The sequence below is a fragment of the Poecile atricapillus genome, chromosome 2 (assembly GCF_030490865.1).
Source record: "Poecile atricapillus isolate bPoeAtr1 chromosome 2, bPoeAtr1.hap1, whole genome shotgun sequence".
NCBI classification, from domain to species: domain Eukaryota; kingdom Metazoa; phylum Chordata; class Aves; order Passeriformes; family Paridae; genus Poecile; species Poecile atricapillus.
The window spans coordinates 154,088,400-154,107,660 of record NC_081250.1 but is presented as its reverse complement, the minus strand read 5'-3'; the positions used below and the strand labels follow the sequence as shown (position 1 = coordinate 154,107,660).

The following is a 19,261-nucleotide window of genomic DNA, read 5'->3' as shown; positions in this document are numbered from 1 at the left end:
TGGGGTTTGGGGGGTCCTGGGGACATTGGGGGGTCTCCAGGGGGGGGTTTGGGGGGTCCTGGGGACATTGGGGGGGCTCCAGGGGGGGGTTTGGGGGGTCCTGGGGACATTGGGGGGGCTCCAGGGGGGCTTTTGGGGGGTCCTGGGGACATTGGGGGGCTCCAGGGGGGGGCTTTGGGGCGGCTCCAGGGGGGGTTTGGGGGGGTCCTGGGGACATTGGGGGGCTCCAGGGGGGGCTTGGGGGGCTCCAGGGGGGGGTTTGGGGGGTCCAGGGGACATTGGGGGGGGCTCCAGGGGGGGTTTGGGGGGGTCCTGGGGACATTGGGGGGGGTCTCTAGGGGGGGCTTTGGGGGGCTCCAGGGGGGCTTTGGGGGGGCTCCAGGGGGGCTTTGGGGGGTCCTGGGGACATTGGGGGGGCTCCAGGGGGGGTTTGGGGGGTCCTGGGGACCCCCTCCCACCGTTAACCTCGATGATCTGGAGCGTGGTCCGGCTGGCTCAGGGATGAGGTTTCTCTTCACTCGAGTTTCACAGCAAATGTTTGTGGGGTTCACTGGTTTTCTTCAAGAATTGGAGTTTATAGAGTAAAGAAATCAGGGGGGTAAGAGAGAAAAGAGAGAGGAGGGGGCTTGGTTTCCTGACAGCACAGGGGGGAAAGAAAAGGAAGGGAAGGGAAGCAAATCTCGAGTTTCACAGCATCTGTTTGTGGGGTTCACTGATTTTCTTCAGGAATTCGAGTTTATAAAGAAATCAGGGGGGGATTTTCTCTCTCTGGTTTGCATTCCACAGTTTATTTCTGTGAAGGGGAATCCAAGATTAAGGATTTGGGGTCTGGGGGTTTCTTTTAACAGGGTTTTTTGGTGGGAGGGAACATCAGGAAGAGAAACAATTATTTTTGTCATTTTGTACATCTTAGAAACTTTCTACAAATCAAGGTTAGACACACCCAGATAAGAAATAACAGATTTATTTTAAATGCCCACCAAGGTGTAGGAGCATTCAGGGCAGAGAGGGAGAGAGGAGGGGGCTTGATTTCCTGGCAGCACAAGGGGGGAAAGAAAGGGAAGGGAAGGGAAGCAAATCTCGAGTTTCACAGCATCTGTTTGTGGGGTTCACTGATTTTCTTCAGGAATTCGAGTTTATAAAGAAATCAGGGGGGGATTTTCTCTCTCTGGTTTGCATTCCACAGTTTATTTCTGTGAAGGGGAATCCAAGATCAAGGATTTGGGGTCTGGGGGTTTCTTTTAACAGGGTTTTTTGGTGGGTGGGAACATCAGAGAGAGAAACAATTATTTTTCTCAGTTAGTACATCTTACAAACTTTCTACAAATCAAGGTTACACAAACCAAGATAAGAAATAACAGATTTATGTTAAATGCCCACCAAGGTGTAGGAGCATTCAGGGCAGAGGGGGAGAGAAGGGTGAGGCTGCTTTCCTGACAGCACAGGGGGGAAAGAAAGGGAAGGGAAGGGAAGCAAATCTCGAGTTTGGAGCCAGCAAATGTTTGTGGGGTTCACTGATTTTCTTCAGGAATTGGAGTTTATAGAGTAAAGAAATCAGGGGGGTAAAGAGAGAAAAGAGAGAGGAGGGGGCTTGGTTTCCTGACAAGACAGGGGGGAAAGAAAAGGAAAGGAAGGGAAGGGAAGCAAATCTCGAGTTTCACAGCATCTGTTTGTGGGGTTCACTGATTTTCTTCAGGAATTCGAGTTTATAAAGAAATCAGGGGGGGATTTTCTCTCTCTCTGGTTTGCATTCCACAGTTTATTTCTGTGAAGGGGAATCCAAAGGGTGAAAAACAAAGGATTTGGGGTCTGGGGGTTTCTTTTAACAGGGTTTTTTGGTGGGAGGGAACATCAGAGAGAGAAACAATTATTTTTCTCAGTTAGTGCATCTTACAAACTTTCTACAAATCAAGGTTAGACACACCCAGATAAGAAATATCAGATTTATTTTAAATGCCCACCAAGGTGTAGGAGTATTCAGGGCAGAGGGGGAGATGGGGTGAGGCTGCTTTCCTGGCAACACAGGAGGGAAATAAAGGGAAGGGAAGGGAAGGGAAGCAAATCTCGAGTTTGGAGCCAGCAAATGTTTGTGGGGTTCACTGATTTTCTTCAAGAATTCAAGTTTATAAAAAATCAGGGGGGGATTCTCTCTCTCTGGGGCTGGGGAGAGAAACTTCAGTAACCACGAGAACTCGACGTGGTGAAAAATCAGGAGAAAGAGAATCTGGGGGGGAAATCACAACTGAAAAAGGGGAAAAAATTAATTTTAATCTATTAACTGCAACCCCCCCGTGGCCCACCCCACCTGTCCGCAGGTGTTCCTGGTGCTGACGCTGCAGCTGACCGTCACCTTCGCCTTCGTCACCGTCTTCACCTTCGTCAAGGGCGTGCGGGGCTTCGTGCAGCGCAACGTGTGGACGTACTACGTGTCCTACGCCGTCTTCTTCATCTCCCTCATCGTCCTCAGCTGCTGCGGAGACTTCCGGCGCAAGCACCCCTGGAACCTCGTGTCCCTGGTGGGCTGGGGGGGCTGGGGGGTACGGGGACACTGAGGCAGGGGACACTGAGGCAGGGGACACTGAGGCAGGGGACAGGTGGCGTGTTTGGGGACACTGAGGCAGGGGACACTGAGGGTCTGGGGACACTGAGGCACAGGACATGTGGCCTGTTTGGGGACACTGAGGGTTTGGGGACACTGAGGCAGGGAACACAGAAGGTTGGGGACACTGAGGGTTTGGGGACACTGAGGCAGGGGACACTGAGGCAGGGGACAGGTGGCGTGTTTGGGGACACTGAGGCAGGGGACACTGAGGGTTTGGGGACACTGAGGCAGGGGACACTGAGGCAGGGGACACTGAGGATTGGGGACACTGAGGCAGGGGACACAGAAGGTTGGGGACACTGAGGCAGGGGACACTGAGGCAGGGGACATGAGGGTTTGGGGACACTGAGGCAGGGGACACTGAGGCACAGGACATGTGGCCTGTTTGGGGACACTGAGGCAGGGGACACTGAGGCAGGGGACACTGAGGCACGGGACATGTGGCCTGTTGGGGACACTGAGGCAGGGGACACTGAGGATTGGGGGACACAGAGGGTTGGGGACATTGAGGGTTTGGGGACACTGAGGCAGGGCACACGTGGCGTGTTTGGGGGACACAGAGGTTTGGGGGCACAGAGGGTTGGGGACACAGAGGCAGGGGACAGGTGGCGTGTTTGGGGACACTGAGGCAGGGGACACAGAGGTTTGGGGACACCAAGGCAGGGGACACAGAAGGTTGGGGACACTGATCCAGGGGACACGTGGCGTGTTTGGGGGACACTGAGGCAGGGGACACTGAGGGTCTGGGGACACTGAGGGTTTGGGGACACTGAGAGTTTGGGGACACTGAGGTAGAGAATATGAGGTGTGTTTGGGGACACTGAGGCAGGGGACAGGTGGCGTGTTTGGGGACACTGAGGCAGGCAACACTGAGGGTTTGGGGGACACAGAGGGTTGGGGACACTGAGGCAGGGGACATTGAGTGTTTGGGGACACTGAGGCAGGGGACACTGTGGCAGGGACACACAGAAGGTTGGGGACACTGAGGCAGGGGACACTGAGGCAGGGGACACTGAGGCAGGGGACACTGAGGGTTTGGGGACACTGAGGCAGGGGACATGAGGGTTTGGGGACACTGAGGCAGGGGACATTGAGTGTTTGGGGACACTGAGGTAGGGGACACTGAGGGTTTGGGGACACTGAGGGTTTGGGGACACTGAGGCAGAGAATATGAGGTGTGTTTGGGGGACACTGAGGCAGGGGACATGAGGGTTTGGGGACACTGAGGCAGGGGACACTGAGGCAGGGGACACAGAGGGTTTGGGGACACTGAGGCAGGGGACAGGTGGCGTGTTTGGGGACACTGATCCAGGGGACACAGAAGGTTTGGGGGACACAGAGGGTTGGGGACACTGAGGCAGGGGACACTGAGGCAGGGGACAGGTGCCATGTCTGGGGACACTGAGGGTTTGGGGACACTGAGGGTTTGGGGACACTGAGGGTTGGGGACACTGAGGCAGGGGACACTGAGGCAGGGGACACTGAGGGTTTGGGGACACTGAGGCAGGGGACACTGAGGCAGGGCACACAGAGGGTTGGGGACACTGAGGCAGGGGACACTGAGGGTCTGGGGACACTGAAGCAGGGGACACTGTGGCAGGGACACACAGAAGGTTGGGGACACCAATCCAGGGGACACGTGGCATGTTTGGGGACACTGAGGCAGGGGACACTGAGGGTTTGGGGACACTGAGGCAGGGGACACTGAGGGTTTGGGGACACTGAGGCAGGGGACACTGAGGGTTTGGGGACACTGAGGCAGGGGACACTGAGGGTTTGGGGACACTGAGGCAGGGCACAGGTGCCATGTTTGGGGACAGTGACCCAGGGCACAGGTGCCGTGTTTGGGGACACTGAGGCAGGGGACACTGAGTGTTTGGGGACACTGAGGGTTTGGGGACACCAAGGGTTTGGGGACACTGATCCAGGGGACAGGTGGCATGTTTGGGGACACTGATCCAGGGGACACAGAAGGTTTGGGGACACTGAGGCAGGGGACACTGAGGCAGGGGACACTGAGGGTCTGGGGACACTGAGGCAGGGGACAGGTGCCATGTCTGGGGACACTGGGGGTCTGGGGACACTGAGGCAGGGGACAGTGACCCAGGGCACAGGTGCCATGTTTGGGGACACTGAGGCAGGGGACAGGTGCCATGTTTGGGGACACTGAGGCAGGGCACAGGTGCCATGTTTGGGGACACTGAGGCAGGGCACAGGTGCCACGTTTTGGGGACACTGAGGCAGGGGACACAGAGGGTTTGGGGACACTGAGGCAGGGCACAGGTGCCGTGTTTGGGGACACTGAGGCAGGGGACAGGTGGCGTGTTTGGGGACACTGAGGCAGGGGACACAGAAGGTTGGGGACACTGAGGCAGGGGACACTGAGGGTTTGGGGACACTGAGGCAGGGGACACTGTGGCAGGGACACACAGAAGGTTGGGGACACTGAGGCAGGGGACAGGTGGCGTGTTTGGGGACACTGAGGCAGGGGACACTGAGGGTCTGGGGACACTGAGGCTGGGGACACTGAGGGTCTGGGGACACTGAGGCTGGGGACACTGAGGCAGGGGACACTGAGGCAGGGGACAGGTGGCATGTTTGGGGACACTGAGTGTTTGGGGACACTGAGGCAGGGGACAGGTGCCATGTCTGGGGACACTGAGGCAGGGGACACTGAGTGTTCGGGGACACTGAGGCAGGGCACACAGAGGGTTTGGGGACACAGAGGATTGGGGACACTGAGGGGTTGGGGACACTGAGGCAGGGGACATTGAGTGTTTGGGGACACTGAGGCAGGGGACACTGAGGCAGGGGACACTGTGGCAGGGACACACAGAAGGTTGGGGACACTGAGGCAGGGGACACTGAGGCAGGGGACACTGAGGCAGGGGACACTGAGGGTTTGGGGACACTGAGGCTGGGGACACTGAGGCAGGGGACACTGAGGGTTGGGGACACTGAGGGTCTGGGGACACTGATCCAGGGGACAGGTGGTGTGTTTGGGGACACTGAGGCAGGGGACAGGTGCCATGTTTGGGGACACTGAGGCAGGGGACACTGAGGGTTTGGGGACACTGAGGCAGGGGACACTGAGGGTCTGGGGACACTGAGGGTTTGGGGACACTGAGGCAGGGGACACTGAGGCAGGGGACACTGAGAGTTTGGGGACACTGAGGCAGGGGACACAGAGGTTTGGGGACACTGCTCCAGGGTACAGGTGCCATGTTTGGGGACAGTGACCCAGGGCACAGGTGTCATGTTTGGGGACACTGAGGCAGGGCACAGGTGCCATGTTTGGGGACACTGAGGCAGGGGACACGTGGCATGTTTGGGGACACAGAGGTTTGGGGACACTGAGGCAGGGGACACAGAGGTTTGGGGACACTGAGGCAGAGGACACTGAGGCAGGGGACAGGTGCCATGTTTGGGGACAGTGACCCAGGGCACAGGTGCCATGTTTGGGGACACTGAGGCAGGGGACACGTGGCATGTTTGGGGACACAGAGGTTTGGGGACACTGCTCCAGGGCACAGGTGCCATGTTTGGGGACACTGAGGCAGGGGACACAGAGGTTTGGGGACACTGCTCCAGGGCACAGGTGCCATGTTTGGGGACACTGCTCCAGGGCACAGGTGCCATGTTTGGGGACACTGCTCCAGGGCACAGGTGCCATGTTTGGGGACACTGCTCCAGGGCACAGGTGCCATATTTGGGGACAGTGACCCAGGGCACAGGTGCCATGTTTTGGGGTGCCACGCTGCTCAGGCAGCCCTGACGTGTCCCCCCGTGTCCCCTCAGTCCATCCTGACCGTCAGCCTGTCCTACATGGTGGGGATGATCGCCAGCTTCTACGACACCGAGGCCGTCATCATGGCCGTGGGCATCACCGTCGTCGTCTGCTTCACCGTCGTCATCTTCTCGCTGCAGGTCAGTGCCAGGGCTGCCCCTGCTGGCTCTGGGGGCTTCCCTCAGCTCCCCTCGGGGTTCTGGGGGGGTCTGGGGGCTCCCCTCAGCTCCCCTCAGGGTCCTGGGGGGGTCTGGGGGCTTCCCTCAGCTCCCCTCTGGGTCCTGGGGGCTCAGGGGTCTCCCCTCTGAGCTCCCTGCTGGCTCTGGGGGCTCCACACTGGGGGTATGGCCCCCCTCAGGGTTCTGGGGGGGTCTGGGGTCTCCCCTCAGCTCCCTGCTGGGTCTGGGGGCTCCACACCGGGGGTGCAGCCCCCCTCGGGGTTCTGGGGGGCTCTGGGGTCTCCCCTCAGCTTCCTGCTGGGCCTTGGAGCCCCTGATGGGGTGTATGACCCTCCCTCAGCTCCCTGCTGGATCTGGGGGCTCCACACTGGGGGTGCAGCCCCCCACCGGGTTCTGGGGGGGTCTGGGGGCTTCCCTCGGCTCCCCTCGGGGTTCTGGGGGCTCCACACCGGGGGTACGGCCCCCCTCAGGGTTCTGGGGGGGTCTGGGGGCTCCCCTCAGCTCCCCTCGGGGTTCTGGGGGGGGTCTGGGGTCTCCCCTGAGCCCCCTGCTGGGTCTGGGGGCTCCACACCGGGGGTGCGGCCCCCCACCGGGTTCTGGGGGGGTCTGGGGGCTTCCCTCAGCTCCCTGCTGGGTCTGGGGGCTCCACACCAGGGGTATGGCCCCCCTCAGGGTTTTGGGGGGGTCTGGGGGCTCCCCTCAGCTCCCCTCGGGGTTCTGGGGGGGGTCTGGGGGCTTCCCCCAGCTCTCTGCTGGGTCTGGGGGCTCCACACCGGGGGTACGGCCCCCCTCAGGGTTCTGGGGGGGTCTGGGGGCTTCCCTCAGCTCCCTGCTGGGTCTGGGGGCTCCACACCAGGGGTATGGCCCCCCTCAGGGTTTTGGGGGGGTCTGGGGGCTCCCCTCAGCTCCCCTCGGGGTTCTGGGGGGGTCTGGGGTCTCCCTCTGAGCTCCCTCCTGGGTCTGGGGGCTCCACACTGGGGGTACGGCCCCCCCTCGGGGTTCTGGGGGGGTCTGGGGGCTTCCCTCAGCTCCCTGCTGGCTCTGGGGGCTCCACACCGGGGGTGCGGCCCCCCACCGGGTTCTGGGGGGGTCTGGGGGCTCCCCTCAGCTCCCCTCTGGGTTTTGGGGGGGTCTGGGGGCTCCCCTCAGCTCCCCTCTGGGTTTTGGGGGGGTCTGGGGGCTCCCCTCAGCTCCCCTCGGGGTTTTGGGGGGGTCTGGGGGCTCCCCTCAGCTCCCCTCGGGGTTCTGGGGGGGTCTGGGGGCTTCCCCCGGCTCTCTGCTGGGTCTGGGGGCTCCACACTGGGGGTGCAGCCCCCCTCTGGGGTTCTGGGGGGGTCTGGGGGCTTCCCTCGGCTCCTTCCCGTGGTTTGGAGCCCCTGATGGGGTGTATGACCCTCCCTGAGCTCCCTGCTGGGTCTGGGGGGCTCCACACCGGGGGTGTGGCCCCCCACTGGGTTCTGGGGGGGTCTGGGGTCTCCCCTCAGCCCCCTGCTGGGTCTGGGGGCTCCACACCGGGGGTGTGGCCCCCCACCGGGTTCTGGGGGGTCTGGGGTCTCCCCTCAGCTCCCTCCCGCAGTTTGGAGACCCTGATGGGGTGTATGACCCTCCCTGGCTCCCTGCTGGGTCTGGGGGCTCCACACCGGGGGTACGGCCCCCCCTCGGGGTTCTGGGGGGGTCTGGGGTCTCCCCTCAGCTCCCCTCGGGGTTTTGGGGGGGTCTGGGGTCTCCCCTCAGCTCTCTGCTGGGTCTGGGGGCTCTGACCCCTCCCTCTGAGCTCCCTGCTGGGTCTGGGGGCTCCCCACAGGGCTCTGATCCCCCCAATCCCCCTCCCCACAGACCAAGTATGATTTCACCTCGTGCCGGGGCGTTCTCATCATCTGCCTGGTCGTGCTCATCCTCTTCTCCATCCTCTGCATCTTCATCCGGAACCGCATCGTGGACATCGTCTACGCCTCGCTGGGGGCCCTGCTCTTCACCTGCGTGAGTCGGGGTCCCCAGGGGCGTCTGGGGGGCACTGCTGGGGTCCCTGGGGCTTCTGGGGGGCAGTGCTGGGGTCCCTGGGGCTTCTGGGGGGCAGTGCTGGGGTCCCCAGGGGCACTTCCAGGGTCCCTGGGGCTTCTGGGGGGCAGTGCTGGGGTCCCCAGGGGCGTCTGGGGGGCTGTGCTGGGGTCCCTGGGGCTGGGGGGCACTGCTGGGGTCCCCAGGGGCACTGCTGGGGTCCCCAGGGGCTTCTGGGGGGCAGAGCTGGGGTCCCCAGGGGCAGTGCTGGGGTCCCTGGGGCTTTTGGGGGGCACTGCTGGGTCCCCAGGGGCACTGCTGGGGTCCCATGGGGCAGTTCTGGGGTCCCCAGGGGCTGGGGGGCAGTGCTGGGGTCCCCAGGGACAGTTCCAGGGTCCCCAGGGGCAGAGCTGGGGTCCCCAGGGGCTTCAGGGGGGCAGTTCCAGGGTCCCCAGGTGCTGGGGGACTGTTCCAGGGTCCCCAGGCACTTCAAGGGGGCACTGCTGGGGTCCCCAGGGGCAGTGCTGGGGTCCCCAGGTTGGGTTTAGGGGTTGGGGTCCCCAGGTTGGGTTTAGGGGTTTAGGGGTTGGGGTCCCCAGGTTGGGTTTAGGGGTTTAGGGGTTTAGGGGTTTAGGGGTTGGGGTCCCCAGGTTGGGTTTAGGGGTTTAGGGGTTTAGGGGTTTAGGGGTTTAGGGGTTTAGGGGTTGGGGTTAGTGGCACAGTGCCCCCAGCACCCCGGGGTGCTCCATCTCGGTGGGCACACACAGCACGGGGGTGTCCCTGGGCTGGGGGGTGCAGGGGGGGTGCCCGGCCGCTTTGGGGCGGGGGGCAGCTCCCGGCTCCCCCCGACACGGCTCCGTCCCGCAGTTCCTGGCGGTGGACACGCAGCTGATCCTGGGGAACAAGCAGCTGGCGCTGAGCCCCGAGGAATACATCTTCGCCGCGCTCAACCTCTACACCGACATCATCAACATCTTCCTCTACATCCTCGCCATCATCGGCAGGGCCAAGGAGTAACCGCGGCCCCCCCCCCACCCCGCTCGGGACCCCCCTCCCCGTAGCCGGTTTTGTTCTCTCATCGCGTTCCCCGGCGGTTCCTGCCCCGCGGGGCCCCCCCCGTTCCTCCCCACCGTGATCACGGTTCCCCCCCTTGCGTTGAACGCGGACTGGAAGCACTTTGGAGCCCCTCCCCCGTCCCCGTGTCCTGTCCCCTCCCCGTCCCCGCTCGGGCAGCGCAGGCAGGGGCGGTGGTGGCACTGCAGACCCCCCCGAGCCGCGGTCCCTGCCTGTGGCACCTCCAGACGCCCCCCAGCCACCGCTCCCGCGTGGATGTGCCACCACAAGCCCTGGAGCCACTGTCCCCGTGTGTCCCCAGAGCCCCCCAGCACCCTCAGACCCTCCTGCTCCGAGCCACGCTCCTCTCACGGAGCCACTCCCCGACCCCCCCCCAGGCCACCAGCCCTGCCTGTCCCCACCCCCAGACCCCTCCCGCCCCCTCCCCATCCCGGTCCTGCTGTGAATAAATCGTCTGGTTCATCTCCCGCGGCCCCGGCTCCATCCCAGCGTGTCCCCGAGGACAGCCTGGGGACACCCCAGCAGCACGGCCGGGTCAGGGGGGGTCCTGCTCCCAGGGGAGGTTTAAATTGGGAAATTGGGATATTGGGATATTGGGAAATTGGGATATTGGGAAATTGGGATATTGGGAAATTGGGAAATTGGGAAATTGAGAAATTGGGATATTCTTTTCCTGGAAAGGGCTGTCCAGCTGTGGCCGGAGTGCCGGGGGTCGGTGATGGGGTGATGGGGTGGCCTTGGCAGTGCCACGAGCAGCGCTGGGCTCGGAGCCTTTTCCGTCCAACACAAATTCCACGATTCCTCGATTCCCGGTCCATCCTGGCAGCTCCCGACTCGCTCCCTGGCGCTGGGCAGTGTTTCCATCTCCCTGTTCTCCCTGGAGAGGCGATCCCCGCTCTCCTGATCCCTGATCCCTGCTCTCCTGATCCCTGATCTCCTGATCCCTGATCTGATCCCTGCTCTCCTGATCCCTGATCTGATCCCTGATCTCCTGATCCCTGATCTGATCCCTGATCTGATCCCTGATCTCCTGATCCCTGATCTGATCCCTGATCTCCTGATCCCTGATCTGATCCCTGATCCCTGATCCCTGATCTGATCCCTGATCTCCTGATCCCTGATCTGATCCCTGATCTCCTGATCCCTGATCTCCTGATCTCCTGATCCCTGATCCCTGATCTCCTGATCCCTGATCTCCTGATCCCTGATCTGATCCCTGATCTCCTGATCCCTGATCTGATCCCTGCTCTCCTGATCCCTGATCTGATCCCCGCTCTCCTGATCCCTGATCTGATCCCTGCTCTCCTGATCCCTGATCTGATCCCTGATCCCTGATCCCTGATCTGATCCCTGATCCCTGATCCCTGATCTGATCCCTGATCTCCTGATCCCTGATCTGATCCCTGCTCTCCTGATCCCTGATCTGATCCCTGATCTCCTGATCCCTGATCCCTGCTCTCCTGATCCCTGATCTGATCCCTGATCTCCTGATCCCTGATCTGATCCCTGATCTCCTGATCCCTGATCTGATCCCTGATCCCTGATCTCCTGATCTGATCCCTGATCTCCTGATCCCTGATCTGATCCCTGATCTCCTGATCCCCGCTCTCCTGATCCCTGATCCCTGATCCCTGATCTCCTGATCCCTGATCTGATCCCTGATCTGATCCCTGATCTCCTGATCCCTGATCTCCTGATCCCTGATCCCTGCTCTCCTGATCCCTGATCTGATCCCTGATCTCCTGATCCCTGATCTGATCCCTGATCTCCTGATCCCTGATCTCCTGATCCCTGATCCCTGATCTCCTGATCCCCGCTCTCCTGATCCCTGATCCCTGATCCCTGATCTCCTGATCCCTGATCTGATCCCTGATCTGATCCCTGATCTCCTGATCCCTGATCTGATCCCTGCTCTCCTGATCCCTGATCTGATCCCTGCTCTCCTGATCCCTGATCTGATCCCTGATCTCCTGATCCCTGATCTGATCCCTGATCTGATCCCTGCTCTCCTGATCCCTGATCTGATCCCTGATCTCCTGATCCCTGATCTCCTGATCCCTGATCTGATCCCTGATCTCCTGATCCCTGATCTCCTGATCCCTGCTCTCCTGATCCCTGATCTGATCCCTGATCTCCTGATCCCCTGATCCCTGCTCTCCTGATCCCTGATCCCTGCTCTCCTGATCCCTGATCTCCTGATCCCTGATCCCTGATCTCCTGATCCCTGATCTGATCCCTGCTCTCCTGATCCCTGATCTGATCCCTGATCTCCTGATCCCTGATCCCTGCTCTCCTGATCCCTGATCTGATCCCTGATCTCCTGATCCCTGATCTCCTGATCCCTGATCTGATCCCTGATCTCCTGATCCCTGATCCCTGATCTCCTGATCCCTGATCTGATCCCTGATCTCCTGATCCCCGCTCTCCTGCGCTGATCCCACTCCTGGAGAGCTTCCAGAGCAGCTTGGAGGGGTTTAAAGGTGGCACCGGCAAAGGCAGCAGCAAAAGCAGGTGGGAAATGGAAGCAAGAGCGGGTTGGAAATAAAAGCAAAAGCGGGATTCAAATGAAAGCAAAAGCGGGAGTCAAATGAAAGCAAAAGCGGGAGTCAAATGAAAGCAAAAGCAAGTTTGAAATAAGAGTGAAAATGGGTTGGAAATGAAAGCAAGAGCGGGTTTGAAATAAGAGGAAAAGCGGGTTTGAAATGAAAGCAAAAGCAAGTTTGAAATAAGAGTGAAAATGGGTTGGAAATGAAAGCAAGAGCGGGTTTGAAACGAGCAAAACTGGGATTCAAATAAAAGCAAAAGCGGGTTTGAAATGAAAGCAAAAATGGGTTTGAAATGAAAGCAAAAATGGGTTTGAAATGAAAGCAAAAGCGGGTTTGAAATAAAAGTGGGTTGGAAATGGAAGCAAAAGCGGGTTTCAAATAAGAGCAAGAGCAGGTTTGAAATAAGAGCAAAACCAGGATTCAAATAAAAGCAAAAGCGGGTTTGAAATAAAAGTAAAAGCGGGTTGGAAATGAAAGCAAAAGTGGGATTCAAATAAAAGCGGGTTTGAAATGAAATAAAAGCGGGTTTGAAATGAAAGCAAAAGTGGGATTCAAATAAAAGCAGGTTTGAAATGAAAGCAAAAGTGGGATTCAAGTAAAAGCGGGTTTGAAATGAAATAAAAGCGGGTTTGAAATGAAATAAAAGCGGGTTTGAAATGAAATAAAAGCGGGTTTGAAATGGAATAAAAGCGGGTTTGAAATGAAATAAAAGCGGGTTTGAAATGGAATAAAAGCGGGTTTGAAATGAAATAAAAGCGGGTTTGAAATGAAATAAAAGCAGGATTCAAATAAAAGCGGGTTTGAAATGAAATAAAAGCGGGTTTGAAATTAAATAAAAGCGGGTTTGAAATGGAATAAAAGCGGGTTTGAAATGGAATAAAAGCGGGTTTGAAATGAAATAAAAGTGGGTTTGAAATGAAATAAAAGCGGGTTTGAAATGAAATAAAAGCGGGTTTGAAATGGAATAAAAGCGGGTTTGAAATGAAATAAAAGCGGGTTTGAAATGAAATAAAAGCGGGTTTGAAATGAAATAAAAGCGGGTTTGAAATGAAATAAAAGCGGGTTTGAAATGGAATAAAAGCGGGTTTGAAATGGAATAAAAGCGGGTTTGAAATGGAATAAAAGCGGGTTTGAAATGGAAGCAGGAGCAGGCCGAGGTTTTGCTGGCTCTGCTGCTCGCTCGGTGTTTAAAGCAGACGGAGAAAAACAACCGGGAGCCGACGAGTGCCGGGTGAGAATCGCTGCAGGCTGACCCGGCCGGATCTAACGGGCTGCAGAGGAGAGCAACGCTGCTGGTGCATTTCCTGCATTGCTGTATGTGCATTCCCTGCAGCGCTGCTGGTGCATTTCCTGCATTGCTGTCTGTGCATTCCCTGCAGCGCTGCCAGTGCATTTCCTGCAGTGCTGCTGGTGTGTTTCCTGCAGTGCTCCCGGTGCATTTCCTGCATTGCTGTCTGTGCATTCCCTGCAGCGCTCCCGGTGCATTTCCTGCAGAGCCCCTGGTGCATTCCCTGCAGCGCTGCTGGTGCATTTCCTGCATTGCTGTCTGTGCATTCCCTGCAGCGCTCCCTGTGCATTTCCTGCAGCGCTGCTGGTGTGTTTCCTGCAGCACTCCCGGTGCATTTCCTGCAGAGCCCCTGGTGCATTCCCTGCAGCGCTCCTGGTGCATTTCCTGCAATGCTGCAGGTGCATTTCCTGCTGCGCTCCCGGTGCATTCCCTGCAGCGCTCCCGGTGCATTTCCTGCAGAGCCCCTGGTGCATTTCCTGCAGCGCCGCCGGTGCATTTCCTGCATTGCTGTCTGTGCATTCCCTGCAGCGCTCCCTGTGCATTCCCTGCAATGCTGCAGGTGCATTTCCTGCATTGCTGTCTGTGCATTCCCTGCAGCGCTGCTGGTGCATTTCCTGCATTGCTCCTGGTGCATTCCCTGCAGCACTCCCGGTGCATTTCCTGCAGTGCTGCTGGTGCATTTCCTGCATTGCTGTCTGTGCATTCCCTGCAGCGCTCCCGGTGCATTCCCTGCAGCGCTCCTGGTGCATTCCCTGCATTGCTCCTGGTGCATTTCCCGCTGTGCTCCCAGTGCATTCCCTGCAGTGCTCCCGGTGCATTTCCTGCAGCTGCTGTTGGTGCATTTCCTGCAGCGCTTCTCGTGCATTCCCTGCTGCACTCCCGGTGCATTCCCTGCAGCGCTCCTCATGCATTCCCTGCAGCGCTCCCGGTGCATTCCCCGCTGTGCTCCCGGTGCATTTCCTGCAGCTGCTGTTGGTGCATTTCCTGCAGCTGCTGTTGGTGCATTTCCTGCAGCGCTCCTCGTGCATTCCCTGCAGCACTCCCGGTGCATTTCTTGCAGCGCTCCCGGTGCATTCCCTGCAGCGCTCCCGGTGCATTCCCTGCAGCGCTCCCAGTGCATTCCCTGCAGTGATCCCGGTGCATTTCCTGCAGTGATCCCGGTGCATTCCCTGCAGCACTCCCGGTGCATTCCCTGCAGCGCTCCCCGGGACTCAGGACGGCGTTTCCTGGCACAGGACAGAGGACTTTGGCCAGCGCCGTTTTCCATCCCGGCTGCAGCTCGTGCCAGGAACTCTCTGGAAGCGCCGCAGCTGAAATTTCCGCTTGCGCTGCTCCTCTGGCACAGAAATGCGTCCCCAGGGCCGCTGGTTAAAGGAGGAGCTCGTTATCCCGCAGCAATTCCTGGAAACGTTCCTGGTGAGCTCGGGAGGAGCTCGGCACAGGTGCTGGCAAGGCAGAATCAGAAAGGAATTATAAATATGACTCTGTAGCCAGATAAGGCTCAGGAAGAAATAGAAATGAAAGCAATGAATATAATTATAATTATGAATATAATTTCTGAATATATAATTTATAATTTATAATTTATAATTCATGAATATATATATTATGAATATAATTATATATATTATATTATATAATAATACATAATATATAATATATATAATATATATAATATATATAATATATAATATATAATATTTTATATTATATATTATATATAATATATAATACATATAATATTATATATAATATATTCTATTATATAATAATATATATTATATATAATATATAATATATATAATATTATATATTATATATTATATATAATAATATATATTATTATATATAATATATTATATAATATATATTATATATAATATATATTATATATAATATAAATATATTATATATTATATATTATATATTATATATTATATATTATATATTATATATTATATATTATATTAATATATAATATAATAATTATTATATTAATAATAATATTGAATATTATTATCCAATGAATAATTCAAAGGAACCAGAACACATTCTGTCCCCCAATAAAACTCAGCTCTCCCCAGCCTTATTAAAAAAAGGTCTAAAGGACCCTGAGATAATTAAAAACATGCAAAACCAGCGGTTTCTATAGGTCACACACAAATGTTACTGTGTTAGTACACTTAGAAAGATTGGTTAGTGAAGGAATGGGATATTCAATGTATAGATTATAGAAACAATTGTAAAAGAGAGTTCGCTCTCTTGGCTCTCTTGTTTTCCCTTCGTCTCTCTTCTTCCCTCACGCTTTCTACCCTCCTGCTGCTCTTTTTCCTGCTCTTTCCTGCTTTTCTTTAACTCTTTTTTCCAGCTCTCTCACTTCTGTCACTCTCTTTCTTAGCAATCTTAAAGTCTTTAACTCATATATTCATATTTTACCCCCTTTTGTATTGTTCTCTCCGAGCCTGCTTTGAGCTCCATCTGCTGGCTCCTAGCAGAGCTCTCTCTCTCTCCCATGCCCTGAAATAAACTTCTAACATCTAACTCGACTATTGAGGTGTTATAGATATTTTATTTTATTTTATTTTATTTTATTTTATTTTATTTTATTTTATTTTATTTTATTTTATTTTATTTTATTTTATTTTATTTTATTTTATTTTATTTTATTTTATTTTATTTTATTTTTATTTTATTTTATTTTATTTCATTTCATTTCATTTCATTTTATATTATTTTATTTTATTTTATTTTATTTTATTTTATTTTATTTTATTTTATTTTATTTTATTTTATTTTATTCTATTCTATTTTATTTTATTTTATTTTATTTTATTTCATTTAATTTAATTTCATATTATTTTATTTTATTTTATTTTATTTTATTTTATTTTATTTTATTTTATTTTATTTTATTTTATTTTATTTTATTTTATTTTATTTTATTTTATTTTATTTTTATTTCATTTCATTTTATTTCATTTCATTGCATTTCATTTCATTTCATTTTATATTGTTGGCTTTTCGCAAATATTAAAACGAATAATTTTAATTATTCATTTTAATATTTGCAAAAATATCATAATATTATACACCCTGCCAGCTCGGGGTTATGTGGATAAGAATGGGAAATTTTTGTTGTATTAATGTAGTTTTCCTTATTTCTGTTATTGATGAAATTTAGAAATAGTGGTATAATACATATGTTAGGCTATGGCATAGCCATATTAAAATACTTAAAAATACTTAAAACTAAAAATACACTAATAAAATAAGTAATAATAATATAGTAAGTTTTTAATACTAAAAACTTAGAAATAGTGGTATAATACATATATGTTAGGCTATGGCATTTTATTAAAATAAAAACTGCTTTTGTTTGTATAACCCAAAGACTGAGAAAAAAAACAACAACAACAAAAAAAAATAGCTGGAGAACTCCTGCATTTGTAAATTATCTTATCCAGATGAAGACAGCAGTGAGCAGAACTCTGGAGGGGAGGAATTTATTACATTTCTGGTATCAGGGAATGTAAATCTCGATGGCACCAAGAGGATTGATCTATTGGGAAGGGGGCAAGAGAAAACTGAACAGAAGAAAACCAAAGATCCTAAGAAGAATTTATGAATATGGATGAGAATTTATGAATATGAATGAGAATTTAGGGATCTGTATGAGAATTTATGGATTTGTATGAGAATTTCTGGATATGTGTGAGAATTTATGGATATGTGTGAGAATTTCTGGATCTGAATGAGAATTTCTGGATATGAATAAGAATTTATGGATATGTATGAGAATTTCTGGATATGAATAAGAATTTATGGATATGAATGAGAATTTCTGGATATGAATGAGAATTTCTGGATCTGTATGAGAATTTCTGGATATGTGTGAGAATTTCTGGATATGAATGAGAATTTCTGGATATGAATGAGAATTTCTGGATATGTGTGAGAATTTCTGGATATGAGTGAGAATTTCTGGATATGTGAGAATTTATGGATATGAATGAGAATTTATGGATATGAATGAGAATTTCTGGATCTGTATGAGAATTTATGGATATGTATGAGAATTTCTGGATCTGAATGAGAATTTATGGATATGAATGAGAATTTACGGATATGAATGAGAATTTCTGGATATGAATGAGAATTTATGGATATGAATGAGAATTTCTGGATATGAATGAGAATTTATGGATTTGTAGCAGGGTTCTGTTTTTAAGGGACAATCCTTTGTCAGGGAGGTGAATGCAGAGACACCCAGCCCTGTCTGAATACTTTATTATTTTCTCCTAATTGTCTTCATTTCAATTAAACTTTTAAATTCTATAAAAATTAGGTGAACCTCGTTTTTCACACTCGGGGAGGCACAGAGTTCGTTTCAGATCAGTGTTGTGAAGGGAGAGGCAGGGCTGTGAGCCTCGGGTGTGGATTTTAACCCCTGTGCTGGGGGATGAGCGCTGTGAGCCCTGGATGGAGTTACCCCACCCCAAACCCCTTGAGAAGGGCGGCCCAGGGGTTCTGATGGGGTTTGGGTCCCTGGGGGTTCTCTCTTGTTGTGTTTCTGACCCTGAACTCCACCCTCAGGAGTTCTGTCCCTCAAAAACCCCTGCTCAGGCTCAGTTCTGGGCTGATTGTTCTGGATCTGAGTTGTTCCTGTGCTCAATAAACGTTTCCATGAACAGAACCCGTCTGTTTGGGGCTCCATTCTGCTCCCCAGACCCTGCAGCTTTCCCTGGATTGATCCTGAGGTTCTGGACTGTGGCAGCAGCCTCAGGGGAGACAAAGAGTTCCATTGTCCCACCCCAAACCCCTTGAGAAGGGTGGCCCAGGGGTTCTGATGGGGTTTGGGTCCCTGGGGGTTTCTCCCTTGCTGTGTTTCTGACCCTGAACTCCACCCTCAGAGCTGGAGACCCTCAGGAGTTCTGTCCCTCAAAAACCCCTGCCCTGTTTGGGGCTCTCTGTTCTGGATCTGAGTTTGTTCCCATATAAATAAATAAATATAAATATAATATAAATAAATATAATATAAATATAATATAAATAAATGGTTCCCGTGCTCAATAAATGGTTCCATGAACGGTGGCCCAGGGTTTCTGATGGGGTTTGGGTCCCTGGGGGTTTCTCTCTTTCTGTGTTTCTGACCCTGAACTCCACCCTCAGGAGTTCTGTCCCTCAAAAACCCCTGCTCAGGCTCAGTTCTGGGCTGATTGTTCTGGATCTGAGTTGTTCCCGTGCTGAATAAACGTTTCCATGAACAGAACCCGTCTGTTTGGGGCTCCATTCTGCTCCCCAGACCCTGCAGCTCCCCTGCATTGATCCTGAGGTTCTGGACTGTGGCAGCGGCCTCAGGGGAGACAAAGAGTTCCATTGTCCCAGCCAAACCCCTTGAGAAGGGTGGTCCAGGAGTTCTGATGGGGTTTGGGTCCCTGGGGGTTTCTCCCTTGCTGTGTTTCTGACCCTGAACTCCACCCTCAGAGGTGGAAACCCTCAAGAGTTCTGTCCCTCAAAAACCCCTGCCCTGTTCGGGGCTCTCAGTTCTGGATCTGAGTTTGTTCCCATATAAATAAATGTTTCCTGTGCTCAATAAATGTTTCCATGAACAGAACCCATTCCATTGTCCCACCCCAAACCCCTTGTGAAGGGTCCAGGGGTTCTGATGGGGTTTGGGTCCCTGGGGGTTTCTCCCTTGTTGTGTTTCTGACCCTGAACTCCACCCTCAGAGGTGGAGACCCTCAAGAGTTCTGTCCCTCAAAACCCCTGCTGTGCCTCTGTTTGGGG

General features: G+C 53.3%; 1 protein-coding gene and 1 long non-coding RNA gene across 2 annotated transcripts; both read left to right on the top strand.

Moving 5' to 3' along the window:
• Window positions 1-2,273: 2,273 nt before the first annotated feature.
• GRINA (glutamate ionotropic receptor NMDA type subunit associated protein 1) lies at window positions 2,274-10,073 on the top strand (the record flags this gene model as incomplete). Its single annotated transcript, XM_058831170.1, has 4 exons — window positions 2,274-2,516; window positions 6,401-6,529; window positions 8,405-8,548; window positions 9,434-10,073. Coding segments are annotated over 4 exons (666 nt in total), but the record flags the coding sequence as incomplete, so codon positions are not given.
• Window positions 5,286-6,396, top strand: LOC131576600 (uncharacterized). The gene is made up of 3 exons (XR_009277014.1): window positions 5,286-5,313; window positions 5,763-5,819; window positions 6,337-6,396. It is a non-coding gene; the product is annotated as an uncharacterized LOC131576600 (long non-coding RNA).
• Window positions 10,074-19,261: the final 9,188 nt, after the last annotated feature.